The sequence below is a fragment of the Takifugu flavidus genome, chromosome 15 (assembly GCF_003711565.1).
Source record: "Takifugu flavidus isolate HTHZ2018 chromosome 15, ASM371156v2, whole genome shotgun sequence".
NCBI lineage: Eukaryota > Metazoa > Chordata > Actinopteri > Tetraodontiformes > Tetraodontidae > Takifugu > Takifugu flavidus.
The window spans coordinates 6,180,977-6,204,866 of record NC_079534.1 but is presented as its reverse complement, the minus strand read 5'-3'; the positions used below and the strand labels follow the sequence as shown (position 1 = coordinate 6,204,866).

The 23,890-nt window shown below is 45.9% G+C and overlaps 1 protein-coding gene across 3 annotated transcripts in view; it reads left to right on the top strand.

Annotated features, from left to right (window-relative positions):
- Nucleotides 1-23,890, top strand: part of LOC130538603 (ephrin type-B receptor 1-B) — a 113,385-nt gene that overhangs the window by 18,931 nt on the left and 70,564 nt on the right. For all 3 annotated transcript variants that reach the window (XM_057056355.1, XM_057056353.1, XM_057056356.1), the window contains exon 2: nucleotides 18,436-18,500. In XM_057056355.1, the coding sequence (XP_056912335.1) occupies nucleotides 18,436-18,500 (65 nt within the window). The remainder of the gene's footprint in view (nucleotides 1-18,435; nucleotides 18,501-23,890) is intronic.

Genomic DNA, 23,890 nt, shown 5'->3' with positions numbered 1-23,890 from the left:
TGTGTCCATTATACAGATTATCCTTAAAAACAGTAGGGTGTGAGAGCGCATCACCTGTATGCTGGTCATTTTAGTCCATCAGTACCTTTTATCTGGGCTTGCTTATGCTCCAAATGATTGGTGTTAGCAGTGCTGCTGATCATTGAACACACCGTTTAGGAAAGTGAGTCTAAGCCTTTCTAACATGTCTGGGATGGTGGTTGTAAGACTGTATTAAGAACACACACATTTTTAGCTCCAAGCACAGAGTGGTGAGGTGAAGCTGCTGTGTGTTGGAGACCGCCTGTGTATAATGGTTATAATGGTCTGTTTAATGGACACATTGTGTGCATTTGTGTGTTTTCTACTATGTGCCACATAGTCAGGACAATATGCGCCATTCATTTATTTCGGCTGGTCCAGACAACTAGCTGTTTGAAGGATAAGACTTTTTTTTTTAAAGGCTGAGGTAGGAATGAGGTTAGATGAAAGGTTAGGTCTTTAGTTGTGATGGTTAGGGTTAGGGATTGAAGCTGTGGAGTTTTCTTTTTCCAACAGAAGCAAACGTTCAGATAAGAAATATAAAGCCGCAGGCTAGAGTTACCTTAATAGTGTTAGCTTTTTCTTTGCCCTGTTCCTAGTTTGGAATGCGATTTTCTGGTTCGACTTTCTTTCAGATGTTTTCTGTGCTGCTCCATCTTGTGTTTCTGACACTGAAGCGATCTGCTGTATCCTGGTGTGTCATCTAACTGTACGTAGGCTGTTTGTTGCTTCTTTGGGTCACCTCTGCTGCAATGTAGGTGTGTTGTCTGACGGATTATTTTTAAACCCAACCAGGAGTTCAAATATCAGGGCCAGGACAAAGAAAACACGTAATCAGGAAGGTTTACTGGCTTTTTATTAATCAGCAGGAAAGGAAGAAAATCTGTGTCTGTGGCACTCCTAATAAGTGCTGTTAATGATGCTGAGACACATCAGTCACATCTACGAAGCATTTGGAAGGTTGAAAAGACGCTGTATAATTCCAGTAATCACCTGTGATGAGCAGATGCATAGCAGATGTGTATTGCTGCTGGCACAGGTGCTTCACAGCATAGGTGTCCAAATCTGTCTTGCAATGCCCGATAACTCTGGCGCAATCTGTCTCCGCCTGCTAGCTTCCTCTGTCCTTCAGAGGACGGCAAGCAAGTGTTCCGTGAAAGAGGTGAACAGGCCAAAAGGAAACGACGAAAGGGGGGAAAACAGAGTCGAGCGACCCGAAAGAGTCTAATTATGTTTACCCTTCAGCGGCTTTTACTGGAAACTGAGCTGTCCCCTCAGGACTGGCGGAAGGGAATGGTTTGTGTTGTTCATAACAGGTGGACTTCCCCCGATCTCTAATTCCTGTAGCAAGCCCACGGGGTATCCTCTGAAAGCAGACATATGGCAGCTTATGATTAAAAGTGGTAAAGTTTGCGAGCGAGTACATGTCGGCGTGACTGCAGGCACTTAATGACTTACTCGTATTCTAATTTGTTCCGTCAGAACCTCTGCAGAAGCGCAGGTGTCCGTCAATTTGACTGACAAATTCAGTCGGAGCAATTCCCCCACTGCTGCGTGGGAGGCTCGGCTACCATTTTCTTATTAAAATAATAAAAAAAGAAATGATTTCTGCCTGCTAATCTTCATATAATTTATGACCAGAGCTCCACAATATGGCAAGGGCTTTGAATGGAATTGAGCTTTGATCCAATTACTCTAGAGCTCCGTTTGAGCCAGGTGACTCCCTTTGAGAACACGTGTGAACTGGTGTCCCTGGTGTTCTTTAGTTATTCAAATTAATGCCAGTGAGATTATGCAGATGACGATAATTAAGCCTTAAAAGTGGAACTGGAACTGTAAAGAGAAGCTTGACCAAACCAGTGGGCAAGGATTCAGCAGTCCAGTTGCCTTTAGTTCCCTCCTTTGGAACTAAAGCTATGGAGGTGAAATCCATTTCCTCCGTGTTTACTTAGAGCTCATAATAAAATGGAAAACACTCCATCCAATGCCGCGGAATACTAAGAGCAACGTTGTGACGTTTTTATTGGGAGGACTATGAGGGACGCCGTAACTCAAGAGGCACAATAAACATAATGCGCTTTGACGCCACCCCCCCCCCCCCCCCCCCCCCCCTTCCTGTATTCTAAGTAATGTAGAACACGCCTGAGGTATGGCTTGGACTTGGCCCACGATGTTATATGCTCCCGTTCACTGCCTTCGGCATATCAATCTGAAGATTTAATGTCCTTCTCGCCCTCCTGGCTGGATTTCACATGCGTGTGCAGTACACGTGGAGACATATGTGCTCAGGCCTATACAGTAGTCTGTCGTACTGACAAAAAAAATATGTATTTTTAAATGGCAACGTCCAGGATAATTTGGCTGTTTCACAAAGAAAACATTAATCTGCAAGATACAGCCATCCATCCACATCCATCTGTGGCTAAAGAAAATGTGCCAGCAGTACCAGGAACCTGTTGTGAGGCAGCACTCTGCCCTTCTTGTACCTGCCAGGCATGTCTGGACCCAGACCTTGAGTTATGGCTGCCAGGGTTTAAGACCCATTTGTCAGTGCTTCATTAAAAATCGAATCACCTTTTCACTTCCAGCATTCTCTCTTCCAGCCTGACAAGTCTTGTATGTTGACGGTCCCTGATACACTTCTGCTTGAGGTGTGGTTTGGTTCCAGGACTTTCCAAACCTTTCTCTGAAGCACTTTAATCAATGCATTGCTCACATTGGCAGGTATATCTTTTCATTCGGGAGAAGAATATGAATTGAGAGAGGATTGGGCGGGGCATGGGCACTCCTTTGGCTTCTTCTTCATTTGGCTTTTGTTTAGTGTGAAACCGCCGTTCGCCACAAACCAATGGAGAAGCAATGAGCTGCTGGCCTTGCTCCATCACCCCCTCCTCTCGTCATCCTTTCCCTTCACGCCGCCCCATTATAGGTCATTTAAATGCTATTTTGTCATGGCAGAGCAGGGGCTAGTGGACGTGCGATGCTCACAGGTCCCCGCTCCTGCTCCCCGCTCCTGCTCCGTTCTCAGGAAATTAGTTGTCCGTCGTGCTTCCCCCTCCAAGAGCTCGGGAGAATTCAGCGCCACATAAAGGCCAATATGTAATTTGCAGCGCTGCTGTTCATCAGTTCTGTCATGTTCTCACTTTTGTGGCACATTTTCACCCAGCCTTTTACTTTTTCATACGTTTTACGACGTTCACGCTCCCCCTCTCCCCCGAGCTGCACCAACCAACTTAAACACACTTGTGAAAGAAATGACAAATTATGTCATGTTCACCGTTCTGTGTATTTTTCACATTTAAAGCTAATAGCTAGTGGCTCCGACTCCGCCGCTAGAGTGGCAGTAGTTGTTTTTTCTGAGACGTGCTTGTTACACTTACGATGACAAGTGACCTTTTCCTCTCGTAAATGTAACACAGACCGCAGGGGAGGATCAGGCAAAACAGGCTCAGACATTTGTGAGAAAATAACAGAGATGACAATTGTTTTTCTTTCTCTTTCTCTGGGAATTAACTGCAGCCATATTATGAACCCCCGAACACACCAGCCGTTCTCTCCCAACACCCCTCCCACACGCACACACTCCTAAACCCATCCTTCCATCCTGAGGGGAGAGGTCGGGTTAAGAGTCATGTGGGGCAGTAGGCCTGTTTTTCCTCTGGCTTGGCACTCGGCCCACGTCAACAGGGCCTCTCTTCAAAAGCCTCTAATGCAGGCACCAGCGTTGCGTTGACACTGTTCCGACAATGAATCATTCCCTGCCAGCCGTGGCCCCTGTCCGAGTGGCGGTCCCACTGAAAAACAGATCTGCGGCAAGAGCAAAGGTTAATCTAGCAGCGAGGCTCCGTTGGCGACTGGCTCCGCGGCCGTGTGTGACTGAGAATAGGCTGGGAGGAATTAACACGCCCGGCTCAGAGTGTTGACAGAGGTGTGTGTGTGCGTGTGTGCGCGTGGCGAGCTGCGTGTCGGTGATGGGAATTGGGGAAGGGGCAGATGATGAGGTCTGTAGTGGAGGTTGTGTGTTCGCAATCCATTATCTTAGTGAAGGAATCGCGCCGGATAAAGGTTCCTTCATGCCATTGCAGAGATGTAAGACAAATACCAGCAGACCTTGGAAACACTACAGCGAGACCATGCGTGCGCTGTCTTCCTTCTGTGTCTCTTCGTCTGTCAGCGCCCCCATTTGCCCTTTTTTTCCAACCTGCTTTTAACTTTTGTTTCGCATTCTTCTTCCGTTGTCGAATTGAAAAGGGCAATAAATCAAACAGCTTGTGGAACCCACAAGTTTAGAGTTCCAGGCCCGTGTTGGTTTAAGCCTATCGTGTTTTTCTTAGTTCATATTCTGACGGACAAAGGTGAACTTGGTAAATGGCGCCCCGTGGAGAGAGAGAGAGCGCTTAACCGCCGCCTCCTGCATCTCCTGCCAGCTGCATGTTTCCAGTCCAAACACTTTTATTGGCGAAACCTCTGTTGCCACATCATGACCCTCCGCCTTTTTGGCACCATGCTTACTTTTTAAGGCTTTCCATTGTTAAATACTGTGACTATTACCTTCCCTGTAGATAAACGGTGGTGGTTTTCCTCCCTTCTAAATAGCCTCGGAAGAAGAAGTTGACATTTCCTTTCATTTCCATCATCGCAGGTGTCAAATGGAGTGTATTATTGCGAAGCGATATCTGCTTTGAGGCAGATGACAAATCAAATTCCTCACCTCGGCTTTTGCGAGAATTGCGTATTAGCAGGAAGAAAAAAAATGCCGAGCATCAGCATTCGGGCACATTTTCAAGGATTTGTGGCTCATGAATCACACAGAACAAAATACCCAGTTTTGAGGATTTCTTCAGATTATCTTTCTACGGGGGCAGTGGAAATGGAGGGATAAATAAGAAAGGAGGGGGGTAAGCAACGGGCTCGCTATGTGAGGTATTGCCTTCTCTGTCACCAGGTTGTTTCCTTCAGCATGTGGGTGTGAACTCGCGCAGACCTGCCAAAATCTCTTCGTACGGGGCCTCCTTGTGAGAGGGCTCAAACAAACGCGCTTGTTTTCCCGCACGCAGTAGGCGTGCATTTCTTTATCTCCTGCACCTGTCGTGTTGACTGATGGGTAATATGCTAAAAGGGACCTGTGTTTACCTCACCTGTGCCACCGACAGGCCTCCGTGTCTGCCGGGCTGTGACAGGAGGCACTAATAATGCTTTAACGGCTCTGTCAAACCTCAGTCACGCTGGCGCATGTTCCTGTACAACATGCTGTCCTGTCGGCAGAAGTGCTGTCACCGCACGGACACAAGTGGCTTTTGTCTCAACCTAGCGATGTAGAATAATGCCATATCTGTCCTTGGCAAGGCAAAAGAAAGTTCCATATTCATGATGTCAACATAACACAAAGACAAGAATGTGTGAGGACATTTTTAAAATAAGAATGGCAGCTTCAGCGGCCCACGGGAACCTTCAAGGACCTTATCTTCCTGGCAAATGTGATGCAAGACAAGGCCACGGTGCATGTACATGCTTGATACCAATGTCACTGGGTAGTTTTGCCACAAAAACACAATTTATGTCATTGCATTGTGGGCATTGCAAGAGTCAAGACGCACAGACAGCTGCTGGGTGCTTGAACACAGACACTAAATGGTGCTCTTTAATGGTCCAGGCTTCACAGGAAGTTGCATCCTCGGATCACATGAACGGGGCCATTTGAACGCAGGTGCTAAATTGTGTGGCTCCCTTTGCAAACACTCAGTGTGTGATTGTGTTTTTTCTCCCCATTTCTATACGTAAAGCCCTTGCAGGGTTAGTGGAGCGGCGAGTCCTCACATAGTTTCTCTACAGGAGTGTTTGATTTACGAGCCTGGTGTGAACGCTGCTCCCATCCTCCTGCATAATGTCACCATTAAAGGCAGCAGACACTGCGGCTTGGCTCGTCACTTAGCCCCAGCCTTCGGCACACCTGGAGAGGGAGCGCGTGTAGGAGAGGAGATTGCACGGTGCATTATCTCACCATCAGTTATCACCCTTTGCCTTTACCGAGGCCATGGCAACGGCATCTCTGCACAGCCGGGCAGCAAAACGGGAAGAATGCCAGTGGTGCCGCTCACAGCCTCGCCACAGATAAATTTTCCTACCCTGTTCACTCGGCATCCGATTCTGTTTCTGCCGGTGTTCTCCTGTATCACATACCTTCTGCTTTGGTTCGTCAGGCTCATTATGAGGAGCTGTCAGGGGGACACGCGCCGGATAACAACCACCCTGAGGAGGAGAGATGAGCAACACTGCCGGGCAAAAACTCTGGAAGTCATTCCAAGACATTCCAATTTTAATGACGACGCAGTCTAAGATAACAAAGACCTCCTGGAATGGGAGAGGCACTTTTTTATCAAATTTATTTGCTGAGCGTAAATTCAACAAATGTGAAACATTTGAAAAACATCTTTATCGGCTCAAAAAATTCTGTTCCGGCCAAACATTTGTTCTTCATCTTATTAGAATTCCTTTGCTAAGGAGCAACACATTACCCTCACTCCCTAAAATCGTTCCAACATTTATTTTGAGGTCTGTTTTATTTCTTCTTTCCATTTTACGTTCTTTTTTTCCCTGAAATTCCAGCTAGAATCTGGGGAATCAGGCAAGAAAACAGTTTTAGGAACTTGTTCTTAAATGCCAAAATTTCTCCTTGTTTATGTAATTAGAACAAATTTAGCTCTAATTAATTAATAAGTACTGTATGCTGCCAAACCATCTAAGGAAGGGATATGTTCATGGTAGCATTAAGGATTCACAGTAAAAAATCACGGGATAAAATGTGGAGCTGCTGTGGAGCAGCAGCAAAGCTCCGAACATTAATCCAATAGATTATTGAATTTAACATTGGATTTCTAGTTTTAACCAGAAAGAGGGAAAAAAAACACATCCAATTCTAAAATAACAGCACTGAACCGCCCTCTTGGTACTCATATTTGAAGTGTCTCACTTGGCTGTGCAGAAATGGAGAACCCCATGGGTTGAGCGTTAATTTTCCCCGGGATTTGACGGAGCCTTTCTGCTCTACTTAACATTTGTAATGAACCCCCCCGGGGTTCTCTTCTGTATCTGCCCGTCTCTGGTTCCTCTCATTCAACGGGACGCTGTTGGCACCGAGGCCATGAACACCTGTTGTTTTTCAAGCCTTCTTCGCTTCCATCTACAGTATTTTAGCATTCTTTTCCCTCCCAAATTCATTCCAAATGTCAGCAATAAATCTGCCTTAAGTTGGCTTTAACATCCGCACCCCATAAATAATCTAAAGCATTCTCGGGGAAAGAAAAGCCGAATTTGCGCCAGCACTGTACAGATAAATAATCACTGGATGGAAGCAGCTCGCAGCAGTTTTATTCACACGCACCTCCACTGGAGGTGGACTTATTCCCACCGACACAACATAGCTGCCAGTTCATCTAAAATCCAGCAGGTCCTGATGGAGTGCCGTTCTCTCCAAACACCTGAAAAGCACTTGTGTCTCCCATCACAGCTTTAGTCTCACACCCACGCTGGACAGACACCTGCATCTGTTCTAACCTTCTGACATACAAGTGGCGAAACAATCTAACAGCTCGGAACGGCTTTTAGAGCCGCGTTTGCCGCCCGAATGCATGTATTTCAAAGCCACTGTTGCTCTTCCTGTAGCACGCAGTAAAAGCGACATCCTAATGTAGGATGGCGGAGCTACATATTTAATGAGGCTCGGCTTTTTCCAGCCACACAGTCGCGTTACACGCTAGCGTAACGTTGCCCTTTGACTTCAGCAGCTGTGAGCAGATTCATCCAGCGGGGGCTCCAAAACTGGAAGCTCTGGTTTGAAGTTAAAGCTAGCTGCAGGCTGTTGTGTGAATCGTGCACTCTGATCCGCCTTTGTCACAGTCAACTTGAAGTTTTACTGAGACAATGTGTTGCGATCTTGAAAGGAAAGGGAAAAAAGAGCCATGTTGGAAGCGACGCGCCGCGTTGCTTTCCGCTGTCACCGAATAGTTGCGACATTCAGAGCCGCATCGTGTATCGTGGATGCCAAATTGGGTGAGGTCAAACACAATATGCGTGTCCCACAACCTCCCTTTTGGCAAAAAAACAGACTGAAGTTGAAGTAATTTTACTGTCCCAGAAGACTTTTCTTCAGCTACAACATTTATTTCACTGTGGCCTGGAGAGGAGAAGTTTGATGAGACAGTAGCAGAGATAAAAAGAACAAACAGCAAATTATAAAAGGTAAACAAAAACAAAAAAAAGACGGGGGAGCTTGATGTTGGAAATAAAACAGGGGCATGAAATGCAGCACTGAACACAGATTCCTGCTGGAAACTTATAGCCTCCTTTTTTAAATGGCCCTCATTCCCCGAGCTTGAAAAAAGTGCTGAAAAGCCATTGTTGAGGGGTTGCGGAGCAATTTTTCTGCTCTCGGAGACTTTGGGAAGCCTGCTCAAAAAGATCTGTCTGACTGTTACTCGCCACAGGTAAAAATGATCCCTCCCTCCTTTTTTTCTCTCCGGTTAAAGATTCTTACTGGAGAGTCTCCCTCACCTCCGCCTGACTGATGCTCGAAGGTCAAGCTCCCGATCCTCCGCTCAAAGTTTCTCCCTCCGCCTCAGGACTATTTTCTATCTGTGATTCCCCTACTGCTGAATGCTGTAGTATCTGGAGAAGCCCCAGAGGAGAAACAAACAAAACGCACCCCCCCCACCCCGCCCTGCCAAACTCCCCACCTCCTAAAAAAGAACAAAACAAAGTCTGTCTTCAAAGAAGGGAGCTTTAGTGGTTTTTTTCCGAGGCAACGAACAGGGCCTGCATAGAGGAATAAAAGGGAAATGAAAGGTGATCTCAGTACTGTAAAGCACGTTGCTGCTGAGGCGTGTGTGTGTCTGCGTGTGTGTGTGTGTGTGTGTAAAGCCACACGCACTAACGAGATCCCCAAAGGGTACCTCGGCGGCGGCTAAGGGTGAGATCACATTGTCCGTTTTTTCCTCCTTCGTACCAGCTTAAGTAGCGCCGTCTCTGCGGTGGAGAGCACGCAGCTGGGGAGTACCAAACCGTGGCATCAATTACTGGACTCTCACTATGTCAGTCAGGGGAAAACACAGTTAAATTGAATAACACGTCGCTGTTGCCGTCTTGGCACTATGGATCCGAGGCGACGGTAGACCACACACACATACACGGCTAAAACAATCAGTCGTCCACCCCAGTGGTGCGCATTCCCGATGGGCTTAGAATGCAAGTGCGTCTTATGATTGACTCACTCGCACCTCTGTGACAGCTAGATCGTCTTATATGTGCGGTTGGTTCAGGCTTAGTGCCTTTCCCATGCCCCAGAGAGGAGGGCTGATAATTTGTCGTTTATTGAAATTCAGCTCCAGTGGGTTCAAGGTGGTTGAAGGTCGCCTTTTTACTGCCACTGTTGAGTCGGAGTGAGAGAGAGGGGGACATCTCTCTGGCTCTCTCTCCCAAGAAACTTTTACCGACTGAGATTAATACTTTATTACATTTGAACACAGTTAAAACCACAGATACGGTTATATAGTGTCAAGGTAATGTCCATTCTTTAAGAACTTTAAGGAATAGTAAAGTCAAGACATTCATGCCTGAGCTCTGTTTAGGAATCACAGTTGATGTCATGGTTGAGTAACTGGACCCATGTACAGGTGAGGGACAGCCAGGGTGCAATGTTGGACCTGCCTGGGGAGAGGATTATATTATTATTTTATACCAATGATAAGGATGTTTTTGTCTAGTTTGTCTTGATTGATTGAACTTTGTGTATTGGATTGACTGAAAATTGAATATGTGCAAGGTATTTTGTTGAAGGGGTCATTCTTGCTTTGCCTAGGTGCTCCTGGTGCCGAGGACTTCTTCTCCCCTGCTTTGCTGTTCGTCAGTGTTTCCTTCCAGCACTGGCGCCGTCTTTCTCTGTGGCCCAAGTACACATCCACAAAGTCACACATGACATCTTGCCCATGAATTAGCTGCAATTGGAAATCTAGAAAATTAAAGCTCTGTTTGAAAGTATAGCAAGTCAAGGTGTGCATGAATGAGGCCTTTGAGATCAAGCGTGTTCAGGAGACGTGCTTTGATTGGCCCCTTACAGCTTTTATACAAGAAAAGACTCACCTCCTGGCTCTGTGCTAAGGAGTGTATGGTGAGTATTTTAGGTCGTTTCCAGCAATTCTGCTGCTGTAAAATGAAATTATGCTGGAACGGAAGTCAAAGTCAAAAGAAGTCGGAGTCTTTTCTTCATCACTGAATTCATTCTGTCACACGGTGCCCAGTGTCTCTTAGCTCACGGCGACAGCATCACTGTTGCTATAAAGTGCATCCTTTCTTCAGTTTGAACTCCATCTTTCCTTCATCTCTCCATCACGACAATATTTTCTCTCCACAGGAACATTTCCTGGAGAGATTTCTCTCACCTCATCAGTCATGTCCACGCAAACGCGTGCACGTGTCAATAAAAGCCCTTTATGTCTTCATTAACGTGAAGAACTGCCGTTGAAGCTAATTGAGTGGCGTGGTTTTTGTTTGTTCAGCACTATTTCCTGGACTGCTCGAAAATCAAGGTTGCTGTAACTAACCCCGTATATCCCATTAGCTATAGATTAAACCTCTAAAGGTCAGCCGTGCACAAGCGTGACCAGAACAAGGTCTGTTTCATCAGACTAGCATTTTCTGTGGCCACCAGAAGCGATGTGAGTACTCTCGCTGGCAAACTCCTAACTTTTACATGCGAGGCTGAAAAATTCCATAATGTCTTTCATTGTAAAGCCCCCCTGCTCCTCATGGGAAAAGGTTAAATTACATGGCTGTTTTTGCTATTCCAGATCTCCTACATAAACAGGAGTTTGGTCCGGCAGTTGTTCCGAGGCAACCTGATATCCCAGCAGCTACTCTCCGCTATCAATTTGCGGGCTTTGTTTGAGGAATTATTTCAGCCGTGTCATTAAAACGATCAGGTTTCCGCATTTAATGTTTGTCCTGGAAAGAGCGGAGAGTGGGTGGTGCAGAGCTCTCAGGGAGAATAAATGACAGGGGGCCAATGTCTTGTTCCATTGTAGGTAAGGGGGAGGGGAGGGGAGGGGGCTTCCACTCTTTAAATACTGTTTTGTGAGGTGAGGAGGCTGATAAGAGTTGTAATTACCCTTTTTTGACTGCAGCAAATTGCTGCATTCTTGAAAGCGGACAGGCTGGTTTGAGGTAATGTTACCACTAATGAGCATTGTGATGGTTGTAGGGAAGCTAGCTTGGCTTCCATCTCGGTCTGCTGCTACTGCAAACCTTAGAAGACCCCGAGCTCATGACTTTCAGTTGAAAAGAGAGCACATACGGGCGTAAAGATCAGTGCAGCTCACACACGTGCCACCCCTGAAATAATAAAACAATAAAAAAAAGAACCAATAACATGACCATCTATGAAATTACCTGCAGAATTCCCGGAGCTGCACGTGGGAATTTGTGAACCAACATCCAGGCAAGTAATTGCAGAATTCCCCGAGCGTTGTCATCACTATTAGACTCACTTTGAACATCTCCGTGATCATATTTCTGCTGTGTGTGCCAGAAAAAAGGGGGGAGGGAGAAGCCATTTGAAATTGCAGAGCCATTGCCCCCATGACGAACACCGTGTTTCAGTCGAGTTTGTTGATATGGTTTAACCTCTTCACGGAAATGTTAATATCCCCCCATGTCGGGATGCAACTGATCATTTCAGTATGATATAGAAATATCACGATTGTGTATGGCTCAGCGCTTCTTCCTGCGGGTTAACGATTATCCGCGTTTGCCTTTTCACAGCCTGCTTTGTTGAAAACCGGGGGACTCGTTGGGAGTTTTTTGCTCTAATTAGGCTGTTTGTTTTTATGACCCATGAGACGGGACTAATTTTTGGTAAGATTCTTTGTCTTTGCCAGAGGTAAAAATGTAAAAGAGCACCTCTTCTTCCCTCCTTTGCTGCTAGTCGGTGTTTCCTTCCTGCACTGGTGTAATAAGCACAGTTATAGTTCCAGCACTTTGTCACAGATCAAAGCACACATTCACAAAGCCGCACATGACATCTCGCGTGTGAGTTCGCTGCAGCTGGAAATCTAGGAAATTACATTTCAAGCTGTGTCAGAAAATGTCGCAAGTAAAGGCGTATATGATTGAGGGCTTTGAGAGCAAGTGTATTCAAGATAAGTGCTTTGATCGGTCCCTTGCGTCTTTTAAAAAGGAAAAAGCTCCACCTTCTGGATTTATGCTAAGACATATGTATGGGGGAGTGTTTTGGGGGCATGTCCATCACCTTTGCTTCTGAGAAAAGACATTATGCAGAAAAAGGAGTCAAAGTCAAAGGAAGAGCAGTAGAGGGAAGGATGAAAAGTGAATTAAAGCGGGAGAAAGTCTTAAAGAATAAAGAACAAAGAAACAAGAAACGGAGGCCAAAAGAAAGCATCGGGAGGGGAAGAGGGGCCGTGTGAGAGTGGTTGGAGGAAGGAGGAATGAGAAGGCATTGGGGGAAAGGAGAGATGAGATGGGCGGGTGAGATGTGTGGCAGGGTTATGATGAATTAAAGATGACACTCTCCAGCAGCCTGGTTCTAAAGATCACTCTGTCTGCTAATGTAATGTTAATGAATGCAAATGATGTGTCTAACCTCTCTCCCCTGACCAGGGTAGGGAAGAAGGGAGAAAGAGAGGGAGAAGGGCGGAGTCGCGGATGGATTATGTATTAATAGTCTGATTCTGTGTTCTACCGTCCCTGATTCGTGACTGACCACCGCGATATAAATGCACGCGCCGCCGCTACCCAAGAGGCTTTCCTGCCCTGCGTTAGCCGCCAGCACCTGTTAGAGCCGTCGTGTTCTCCCCGAGCCCTCGCTGCAATAGCAGTAACCATGGGGATAACGTGAGTGCTGCAAGGTTGAAACTCCAGACTTATTCGACACGGCAGCCCAGATGTATAAAGCCAGGAGAGTGTCACCTTGGGATAATTTCATCAGCTTCGGCAGAATCTGCACGTGTATTAGCGTTGCTATCGCGCGAGGCGTTCCAGCATCTGCTGCTGATCTCATTTGGCTTGTGTCTCCTCTTATCTCTGCTGCTGACCCGGACTTCCTTTTATGCTGCGTTCCAATGAGTGACAGCGTGCCTGTGCGCTGTTTACACACTGCGCACGCTTAGGTGCGCGCGCCACCTGCGATCCATCATCTCGTTGTGGCTTTGGTTCGTGACTCCCATCTCTCTCCGCTACCATCTCCGAGGACGGCAGATTATTTCCTCTTTCATTTTCAAATCAGCCACATTGTCATTTCTGTCCTCGGGGAGACACAGACGCAACACATTGCTCTTGAAGTTGTTCAGTCGACTGTTGGGGAGCGGGACGCCTTCTGCGCGAGTGACACGGCATTTGGTGTGGCGCAGATTAGAAGGAGCCTGTTTCTTCTGTTAAACAGAACTCCATCAGACGTCCCCTCTTTGGGACACCCCCCCCCCGCCTCCCCACCTGAAGCAGCGCCACGCCTCGAACCCCAGCCAGGGTCTAGACCCAGTTGTTTGTCTATTCGTGAGCGTCCTGTCTTTTTCACAAATCCCCAGAGTGGATGGCTGATTATATTGGAAGAGGCTGCAGCTTTCGCTCTTGTTTATTTGTCACTTTGTTTGCAGCCTCGTATTAAGATGCCAGCCTCAGCAGGCTGTGGGGAGGGGTGGGGGGTGGGTTCATCATTGTTAAGTGCTCAATTCAGTCTTGCTGATTTCTCCTCTTGGATTTTCATCTCTGCCTTCCCTCCTTCCCCCCCATCTGTATCATTGCAACTTGATTTCCCATCTGAGAACAGATAAAAGTCTCTAAAATAACGTCACTCGAGACCCCCTCGGATCTTATTTGAGTTTGTTGCTGCAATCACAAAGAGAAATCCCTCTCAGAATCTGGACATGATTGTCTCATTGAATTACAAAGTGCATTTCTTGAACAGGAGGACGTGGTCATGATGGGATGTGTGTGAGAGTGGTTGGGGGGGGGGGGGGGCGCTATAGCATAGACCAGTGGAAAAGATGTGTAATGTGATGGTAAGGGAAACCCACCGAGGATTGTTCAATTCGATTCACCAAGGCGGCAGGGAGATTGAGAGCGGTGCCTCAGCATATGTTCTATCGACCAGCAGCCATACAATCATGCAGATGTGGGAGGAAACACACAAAGGTGCTGCCGCCGTGACTCTCAGGCGGCAGAATTAGAGTCGAACATAAAGGCTTAAAGAGCCTGATCAGATTGGACGGATTATTTCTTTTTACCTTTATTCCCCTGAATGTCTTTCTATAGCTGTTCTTTGACCCAGGCACTCACGCTATGTAATCATGTGTGTTCATACAATGTATCATAAGATTGCTTGCTGATGTGTAATTGTGTGAACGGGGCTACCATATCGATCGGTAACACGAGGCCCCATCAATGTTTAATGCAGTCTCTCTCGCTTTTTCATTTGTCCCCCTTCTCCACTCCGTCCCCCTCGCTCTATCTATGGAAGCAGCCTGCCATTTGGTATTGATCCACCACTTGCTGCTAATTAGATGGAGCTTTGCTTTCTGGGATTAGAAACATCGGGCTTCTGGGTTCTGGATTTTTTTATGCATAGTGATCTAGTCCATCACAGTTCTTGCTTAAAGAGTGTTTGGAAATGCAGATATTTTACGGCTACACCAAATATATAGATCAAAGACAAGGTGAGGTTGAAAAAAGGTCCGTTACAGACATGTAACTGATAAAAATAGGCACTGCTACAATTCATCTATTGCTTAGCTGATGTAGGAAACATTCTCCTGGGTCCTTAAAATAGGTCCTTAAATAGAAAAAGAAAGACAAATCTTACACTATGAGCTCTTCACTCCAGGCTTTAAGAAATTTAGTATCATAGTCGAGTGCGTATATTTAATATTAGGGTTGTTAATTAAACTGAACGTTGATGTTTTGAGGAGATATTTAGGCGAAGATGTCTAGTGAATGTGAGCGCAGTGGAACCCAGTTACTGTCGCTTGAGCGGAGTGGCAGTAAATAAGAATATTATGTGTCACAATCCAGCAATGCTGGGAACTCTATAAGCCACGACTTCAATGCTAAGCTCTTTATGATCTTTTTCATCCAGCTTAGGCAGCTAGCAAGCCTGACGGTGTTGAATTTATTGAATCTCACAGGTAGAGTTGACACAGCAAAATATGAATCTAGGAAAAGAGCCCCCCCACCACACACACACACACCACCACTACCCACACACACGTCCTCATAAATGAACTCACAGATACAGCACCTTAGTAAGTGACCACAAGCTTTGCGCTCATGATGCTGCCTTTACCGGTCGAGCTTAAGTCAGCAACAATGGATTCCCATAGAACGAACACCTCCTGTTGTCTGACCAGTCTAAATGGATCCTCACACAGGCTTTTTCTGGTAGAATGGGATCACCTACTGGGGCTATGCAAAAGACTTAAAGGAGAGTGTAAAGGGTTGCGTGCTCAGGTGCGGGTGCAATTAGGGAGCCGCAGGCTGGTTGCTTTTATGAGGGTTTTATGATCTGACCTGGACAGTTAACAGCTTTAAATAGCAAAGACAGCAAGAAGAGCTCAGTCCCTGCTTTTATTATTGGTTTTGGCAAATATTGATGTGTGCATAAATCTCAAGGGTTTGAATGAATTTAAACGAGGCCAAAACTATTAGAAAATCCAGACATATTCATTCCAGCCACCATTAGATGCAGAAGATCAGTTCTTTGGGAGCTTTTTGTCATAGGAGGACCCCCAATTTGTGTACCACACCAACCATGTTCCTCTTTTAATGTTTCTGAAGAGCTGGAATTTCAAAAGGTAGCTGTGTTCCAAATGAAGCTTTTCAAATCCACTCATGATTAAATGCGGCGGTCTACATAAGAGCTAATCTTGAAAACACACACATGCACACATGGGACATTGTCTGTGTCCCAAGTGCTGGTGGACAGGTGCAGAAGCGGTGGCGTGATGGCTGCCCGGCCCCCCCCCCTGCTTCTAATAGCCACTTAGCACACTCCATTTACTCATCCTCTATTCTGATATGCCGCTAATGGTATAGGTCACATGACGGGGCTTGGCCACCTCTCGCTTAAGCTTTTGACCCTTTTTGTCTCTCGCTTTCACCACCTTGTCTCCCCCCCCTTCATCTTTTCATTTCCTGAGGAAGCTGGAAACGGCCCATCGAGCGCCTCTGTGATTTGACTAAAGCTCGTGTGATTTCCCCTGAGAAAGGGTTGGCAGTCCCTGCAGTGCTGGCTGGTTCCTGCCGACTGTTGCGCGTTCCCATCTTCCCCCGGCTGACAGCAAATCGTACAGGCAGCCAGGCAGGCCGGAACCGACTGGCTGCAGACAAGCTTGATTTTCGGGGAAATTGAAAGACTCGGTTGGAAGTTGGGCGTGAACGAGGCTGTCTCTGAAGGTGTACACAGAAAATTGCTCTCCGAGGCGGCTGATGAATGCGGGCGCGTGTGTGTGTGCATCCAGGTGTGCACGTGCAAATATGTGAGTCGCTGAATTATACCTGGGCTAATTGATTTTATGTCTGAAGGCAGGTTCTTACACTTCGTTAACATCTGGAATGCGCGACCCTTTTTTCCTCCTCAGCCTCGGCACGTCACTCAGATGCAGGATTTTTTTTTTTACTTGACAAGCTTTTAGCACGCCGTCATTTGGAATGATGTCTGAATAGTTGGAAATTCGACAAGGCTTCAGATAAGCAAGAAATACTGGTGTTGTGCTCCCGGCGAAGGAGTGGCCTGGGAACCTGTTATGGCGTCTGCGTGTTTTGCTTTTGCGCTCAACCGGGGAGAGGTTTTTCTTTCCCACATTAAAAGACACGAGTGTCACCGGGCAGCCGTTTGCCCGGACGCTACCACTCCATGTCGTTCCATCCGCCATACATCACCCAGACGTGCCATTCACTCTCATGGGGGCCCATTTTCTTTATCTGTTTGGCCACAACAGAAGTGAGTGAGGGCTTGTCGAGGCCGGGGACATTGAGAAAAGGTGAATTATGCCCTGTTCGCTCGCACAAGTATGGAACAGTCAGACCAACAGTCTGTTACAGGGAAAATTATGGATCCGTCATCGCTCTGGCAAGGCTGAGGTGTCAGCCTGTTCATCAGTGCTGTAAATCTGTGTGAGTGAGAGGGGAAATCCAGAGAGACCTGTTGTAAGGCCTCTTTTTTTCCTGGACGTTAAGATTTCAGGGCATCAGTCATTTTTATGTTTTTGGTTTGTCCGGTTTCGGTAAATCTGATAATAAGTCATTTAGGTCCTGATGACCAGGGGTCAAAGTTCATTGTGATTCAAACAGATATATTATCGTTCTTGATCCTTGTGCTTTTGGTGTGAAAACAAGGTGACACAGAATTTTTAGTACAGAGATCAAACATTTTTTACAGTTCGCGCAAGGACTCTACAATAGTTCTGCTTTTTTTGTGCTCTCTCAGGTAGACAGTTTAAGCTTAAAAAGAAATTTGTGAATCCTGTTTGTGATGTATTCAATGCGGCAGCCCACAGAAAAACGCCCGCTTGATTGACAGTAAAATACCCTACCAACACCCCGAAAGAAAATCTTGATATTTTGCTCTATTGTTGTTTTCTTACCCATTTTTTTCCCTGCACAAAGGCAAACATGGCCCTATTTTGTAGCGAAACATCAGAAACACAGCATTTGTTACCGCTATCGGACCATCTCGGTTGTCCCGTTCAGGAGGGAACAGACTACTGTTCCAGAGTCCTTTGCCAAAGCCTGTTATTTGGCTAAACAAAAGTCCTTTTTTCAAATGTGCAATCGCAGAGATCTCTGGATAACCAGACCTGGACTTCCTCTGAATCCCCCCGTGCGGGCGTGCCGCAAACATTGTTGGTAATCATCACATCAGATGTTCAGATAGTACGGATGTTCTGGCAGAGATGTGCACGTTCCAAATACACATCTCTAACATCTCACCAGCACACCTGTGCAGGGGGATTCATTCTGGGCAAGAAAATTCCATGTGTTCATTTATATCTGGAAAAAAAAATCCCGATATAGTCAAAATGATTATACATTAGTCGTACTTGCAGAGAAAAGAAGTATGTACTGTAGCTTTCTGTTAACCAAGGGAGAATGTCGCAAAGGCTGAGAATTTAGCAGTGTTACAGAGGCCTTGAGACATCCTTTTCAGCTAAGTGGCGCCCCTTTCCACCATCTCTTGTGTTTATACAGAAGCCTAGCGGAGACGGATGAAACCACTCTGAAGGATTCCTTTCCTTCTCTGTTCACTGAAGATAGTGACAGTGTTCACTGGGCCTCGAATGCAGTTCGGAATGATGCTAATAGTAGTTTCTTTGTAGACTAACCACGATTCTGCACTGTCTTTCTGTCTGTTCTCAGAGACCATCATGGACACTCGGGTGGCCACAGCTGAGCTGGGATGGACGGCATATCCGAATTCCGGGGTGAGTCTCTCCTTGCCACAACTTGGGCTGGCTGAAAAAAACGGTGACATGAAAGACAAGACAAAGTTAATTAGAATCTCTACTCCACAGATAAATAGACAGGAAGTCAGACAAGATATAGCCTTAAGTAGTGCCCACTGTAGCTCCTATTACAGGTATTATTGTCCCTATGTCCCAGCTCATAATGACTTAATGACATAATGGGTCCACCTTAGCCCCAGAACACAGAACCTAAGTCCCTGTAAATGGAGGCTAAAGGATACCATATCCTAAATAATACTGTAATGATACAGTTATTCAAGGAAGTAGAGGCAGTACGGCATAACAGAAAGAGACAGTTTTCAGTTTTTACCAGAGCTCTTTTTATCTTAAAGAAGATTCCATGCACATACAAATGCATGAAAGTAGTAAGAAGCTCCAAGTCATTGGAATGGAAACTGTTGGATAATCACGGTATCGCAGGTATGATTGTTCCATTACACTTTTCAAGGATTTCAAGGACTTGTTTTCTGTGATACTTAATAATTTATTGAAACGCTGTAGAGACCACTGCCGCTGGAATCAATCTTGCAAGAGCCATCAAGCACAGAGTAATTGTTTCACACATTTTCTGGTTCTGCGGGCTTTTACGAAGCGTTTTACACGCGTGTAAAGCAAGTTTTTATTGCCCTCCAGCACCGTTCAGGCAACGGTTGGAGTTGCTACCTGCTTTGAGACAAGTGCGGCCTCGAGACCCATCAGCTTCGATATTTAAAACATTATGCCACACTCTAGAGCTGTAAGCTAACAGCTAACATTTTGCCATTGTGACTTATCTTTTATATCCAAGGCGTGGCGGAGTTGAGCCAGGGTGTGTCCCAAACTTTCATTTTATTGTGTATTCCTCCATAAAACCAGCCACTTTCATACTCGCCACAAGAGAAAAGCACACACTGTTGTCATCCAAGCTGCTATTTGATACATCTCATTAAGTTCCTTTAGTGACCTCTCCTTGAGGAGTTCATTGAAGAAGTGTAGACGTGTTTGTCAGAGAGAGTGTGTTTGGCTGACCTGAAGAGTTAATTCTGAGGTATTGCAGGAGCAGCACCATTAGTTCCAGTGCAGTAAGCACGGGGACCTATCGGGACCTGGAAACATGACCATATAATGGCGAGGTTGTATGCGAATGCACACTTGCGGTTGCATCAAAGATGAGAGGGGGGAAAACAGATGTGTGCAGGAAACATTATTACAACATCCCCCCGTAATGGGTTCCATCTTTTTTTTTCTTATTGTTTGATTTCACTTGAAAATGTAACATTTCATCCTTCCCGTATCTTCCTGTTTCTTGTTTGTTTTCATACAAATTAATTTTTCTCAGCTTTCAACAGCTTTTCTGGAGCACCATGTCACTGATAAGAAAATCTGTTTAAAAAGTTGCTTTTAGCTGAGGAATATAATAGTTTCGTGGTCCTGCTGGTTCCTTTGACAAAGGTCGAAGACTCTTGTTACAGAAACCATTATTTTGGTATCCTTTAAGAAATATAGATACGTTTCTTTGTTTTATTTGTATACCTATAAGGCAGAATGCACACACACACACACACACACACACACACATGCACAGACACTGCAGAGCACTGATATTTATGGTAGACAGTGTTAGCATTCCAAATGCTGCCTCTGTAGATATTGACTTTAAACAGAACAATATTTACGAGATTCAAGATTACTGGTAGGTCACGCACATTGTTTGGATCACCGATCCTATGATTTTCTTTTCTTTTGTTTGTTGTGCACATAAACACACTATCTCAATCTTTTACAATCGTCTTTGCGTGTGGATGGTACATACGCAGATATCCTGCACAGGGGGAGATAAGCGGGGGCGATGGTCTCTGGGATTTTTTGATGAGGTGAGGCAAGAAACTTTCAAACCCGGAAATGAAAAGCAGCTGTCAATAAAGGTGATTCAGTTGTTGCTGTTTTTTTTTTTTTTTAAATAAAGACAATGTGCAAGAAATACTGACTGACTGCAAACTCTAGGCCAAATAAACTGCTTTAACAAGAGAGCAGACTTTCTGCCTCCCACTGTTCTAATTGTCACATATGTATTTGTGGCAGTTTTTTTTTTGTGCGAGACCCCTTTTTTCCATTCATGTTTCATTACCCATTTATGTGTCTAGTTACGCGGCACACACTGTGTTGTACACACATTGTGCATTTATCAGCTCAGCTAACTCAAAACTACCCATTGCAACTACGTTGACAACAACCACGCCCACATAGTGTATCTGACCAATCATGTGATAGTTCTGTGACACCAGACCAGGAACTAGTCCTGCCTAGAATACGTTTTGAGAATGAGTTGTTACAATTCCTAAACCCGGCTTTGTGTTCATTTGGATCATTTTCTTGTGCTTTGCCATTAGGCAGTATCTCCTAAATAGTTATTTTAATGGTTTTTCCCTCTCAGCTTATTGCTTTACATTTGATATAGATAAAGAAGTCCATTTGCTTATCTCATATGCCACATGTCACTTTTAAATTCTGCAGCCGTAAAGTATCAAAGACAAATCTGGAGATGTGGGGAGATGTTAATATGTCATACATTTTTACCATTTTACCAAGATAAGCTAACAGATTTCCCTTGTCTTTATTTATGTATTCTTTACTTCTGAATAATTCACATGAATTGGAAACCAAAGTGGAGGGGGAAATAAGGGTATGGGACGAAGGGGGTCTGGGAGGTTGTGGGGGTTCGAATAGGGGATTAGAAGAAATCAATTGTGTTGAAAGTGGGGAGAGAGAAGAAAAAGCAGCCAGGTTTCAGTTGTAGGTGTGCGTGTTGAAGGGAGCTTAGGTTAACTCATGTGACTCTAAGAGTCCAGGCTTTGAGGGGGGAGGCTTGGGGGTTGGGGTTGGGCTAGATGGCCAGTGGGGAAAGAGCGGCTGTGCTGACAAGGGCTGTGGGGGCTGTGAAGCGTGGAGAAAAAGCCCAGGTCTTTGCAACTAAGGGATAAATGCTGGCCAAGTGAGCACAGAGAGGGGTGTGGGAAGGGGGTGAGGAAGTAAGACAAAGGCACGTGAAATCCTTCTGTTCAGATGCAGCAGGTGCGTGACAAAAAACAGAATACATTCAACCCTGACTTGTTTGTTTGTATCTACACTCCTAATTTTACATGTGTGCCCTCAGACACATTTTACAGGCTTCTAAGTGTCACCGTAGCGTGTGTGCACCTGCGTCCGTGAGTGTGCACTGGCACAGGTGCAGTCAGACCCGAGCCATCTTGTTTTTTGGGGGGGGGACGTGCCTCGCCCAGCTCTCTCGCTGCGTCCTGAGCTTTAGCGGCGCCCCGTGAGCTTTAACCAGACAGGTGTCGGCGCACACTTGGTGATTCCTAAAGAGCGGATGGATCCATAACGGCCATCTCACCATCTGCTGACCAGACTTAATACACCTCAATTATTCATATCCTGACAGACAGAGCAGCAGTGGCTCAACCGGCTCATGGGAAGGAGTTTGGGAGGGAGGGAGGGAGGGATGGAAGAAAATAAAGTGGAACTGATGGAAAAATGGCAAGGAGGTAAGCGGAGATTGATTGAATGCAGATGAGAAAAAAGTTAGAGATGTGGGATGGAAAATAAAGATGGAAGAGGAGTCAGAAGGCTTGGAAAAAAGGAGGCAGGGACACGAACTCTGACCCCCCCCCCCCCCCCCAGGAGCTGGAGCTGAAATAGAATGAAGAGTGAAAATGACAGTGAGTCATGCCGGCTGTGCTTTAGGTGAAAGGAGCACCTCCATTACACGGGTGCATGTGCTCAAACGTTCACGCAGAGGCAAATGGAAGCGGCGAACTTAGCCTGGCGATTGGAAACGTCGAAAGTGTTCGGAGGCGCGCGTAGACAGCGGGCGCGGTTAGCACCTTCCTAACAGTGGGAGGCTCGTCTCATTTTCCCTGCATTGTTATTGAGAGTAATTTCGCCACATAGCCGTGCAGTTAAATTTCCTCCAGGCTCAAGCGCAACTATCTCTTCTCAGTGTGAACACCCGAACCGTACGGCAACAAATCACCGGCATGACGATGGATCTGCGGCCTTCTGCCACACCTATAATATATCAGCCGAGAATATCGTTTCCCCGCTAAACTTTCGTGAAAACTCGTTTGCAAGATGTTGCCGGGAGGTCCACATCTGCGATCTGTATCGCGCTCACCGCCTGAACACTTCAGATGTCTCAGACAGAACAGGGCGCGCCACAGAGATAGCATAGCCACCAAATCAGGCAAGTTCTCCTTTATTTCGGTTTCCCTCCTGGAAATAAAATAACATAAAATAACTTCAATTATTGATTTCCTCCCTTACCGAGTGTGAAGCCCCCCCCCCCCCCCCCCCCCCCCCCCGCCGCTTATTCTGATGTGTGAAGAACCCAAGAATATTATTTTCTTACCGCAAAGATTAAATAAAATAACAAAGTTAAAGAAACTGGAGCAAAAGAAAAAGAAAAGAATTTATACCTCATTTGGTATTAAAGTGTGTTACTGTGTTTGACAACCGAGTCAGACTTCTTTTAGATGGTGAAATTTGGGAAAGTGAGTTCTATAAATGCTAATGGCAATCTTGATAGTTCATCCTGATAACTTTAGCCCAGAAGTCATCACTGCTGTGTCCTGTTCCAACACATAGTCCACGGTTTTACCAAGTCCAGGTCTCACTAGAAGTCCCAGCATTTTTCTGTCTACGTAGAAGACCCACATAGGGGCCATTGGCCCGACCACTTTTTCCGAATACACTAATCACTCATTTTGTTATGGTAATGAGGCTGTTAGTGGCAGTGTGTGGGGTGAGGGGGTCACACCTTACAGTGGTGAAGTCATGTTGGCTACTTCTGTGTGAATGTCAGCAGCATGCACAGCATGATTCAGACACAGGATACCACCAAAAAGAAGCCAAACACCATCACACTCTACAACACAACAAAGTGCGGCGTCGATGTCATGGACCAGATGGTGCGAGAGTACACTGTCCGCGCAGGAACACGGTGCTGGCCAGTAGCAGTGTTCTATAACATGATAGATATGGCAGCACTGAATGCACACGTGCTCTATCAGTTATGCACCGGGAGGCAGGAGAGACGGGTGGATTTCCTGCTGGAGCTTGCAAGAGAGTTGGCTCAAACCCACGTGGGTATGCAAAAGGCCCAAAAGCAACAATTATTTCGGCAACAACCTCCACACCACAACTAGGAAAAAGAGCCAAGTGTCAGGCTAAAATTAAATGTAAGGACAATCACGCAACTGTGCGCTGTGTTGACTGCTACCGATATACATGTGGGAAATGCCCAAAGGAGCAATGGCAGTGCCAGGATTGTGAGTGACTGCTCAAATGTATTTCACTCATAATGCATGGTT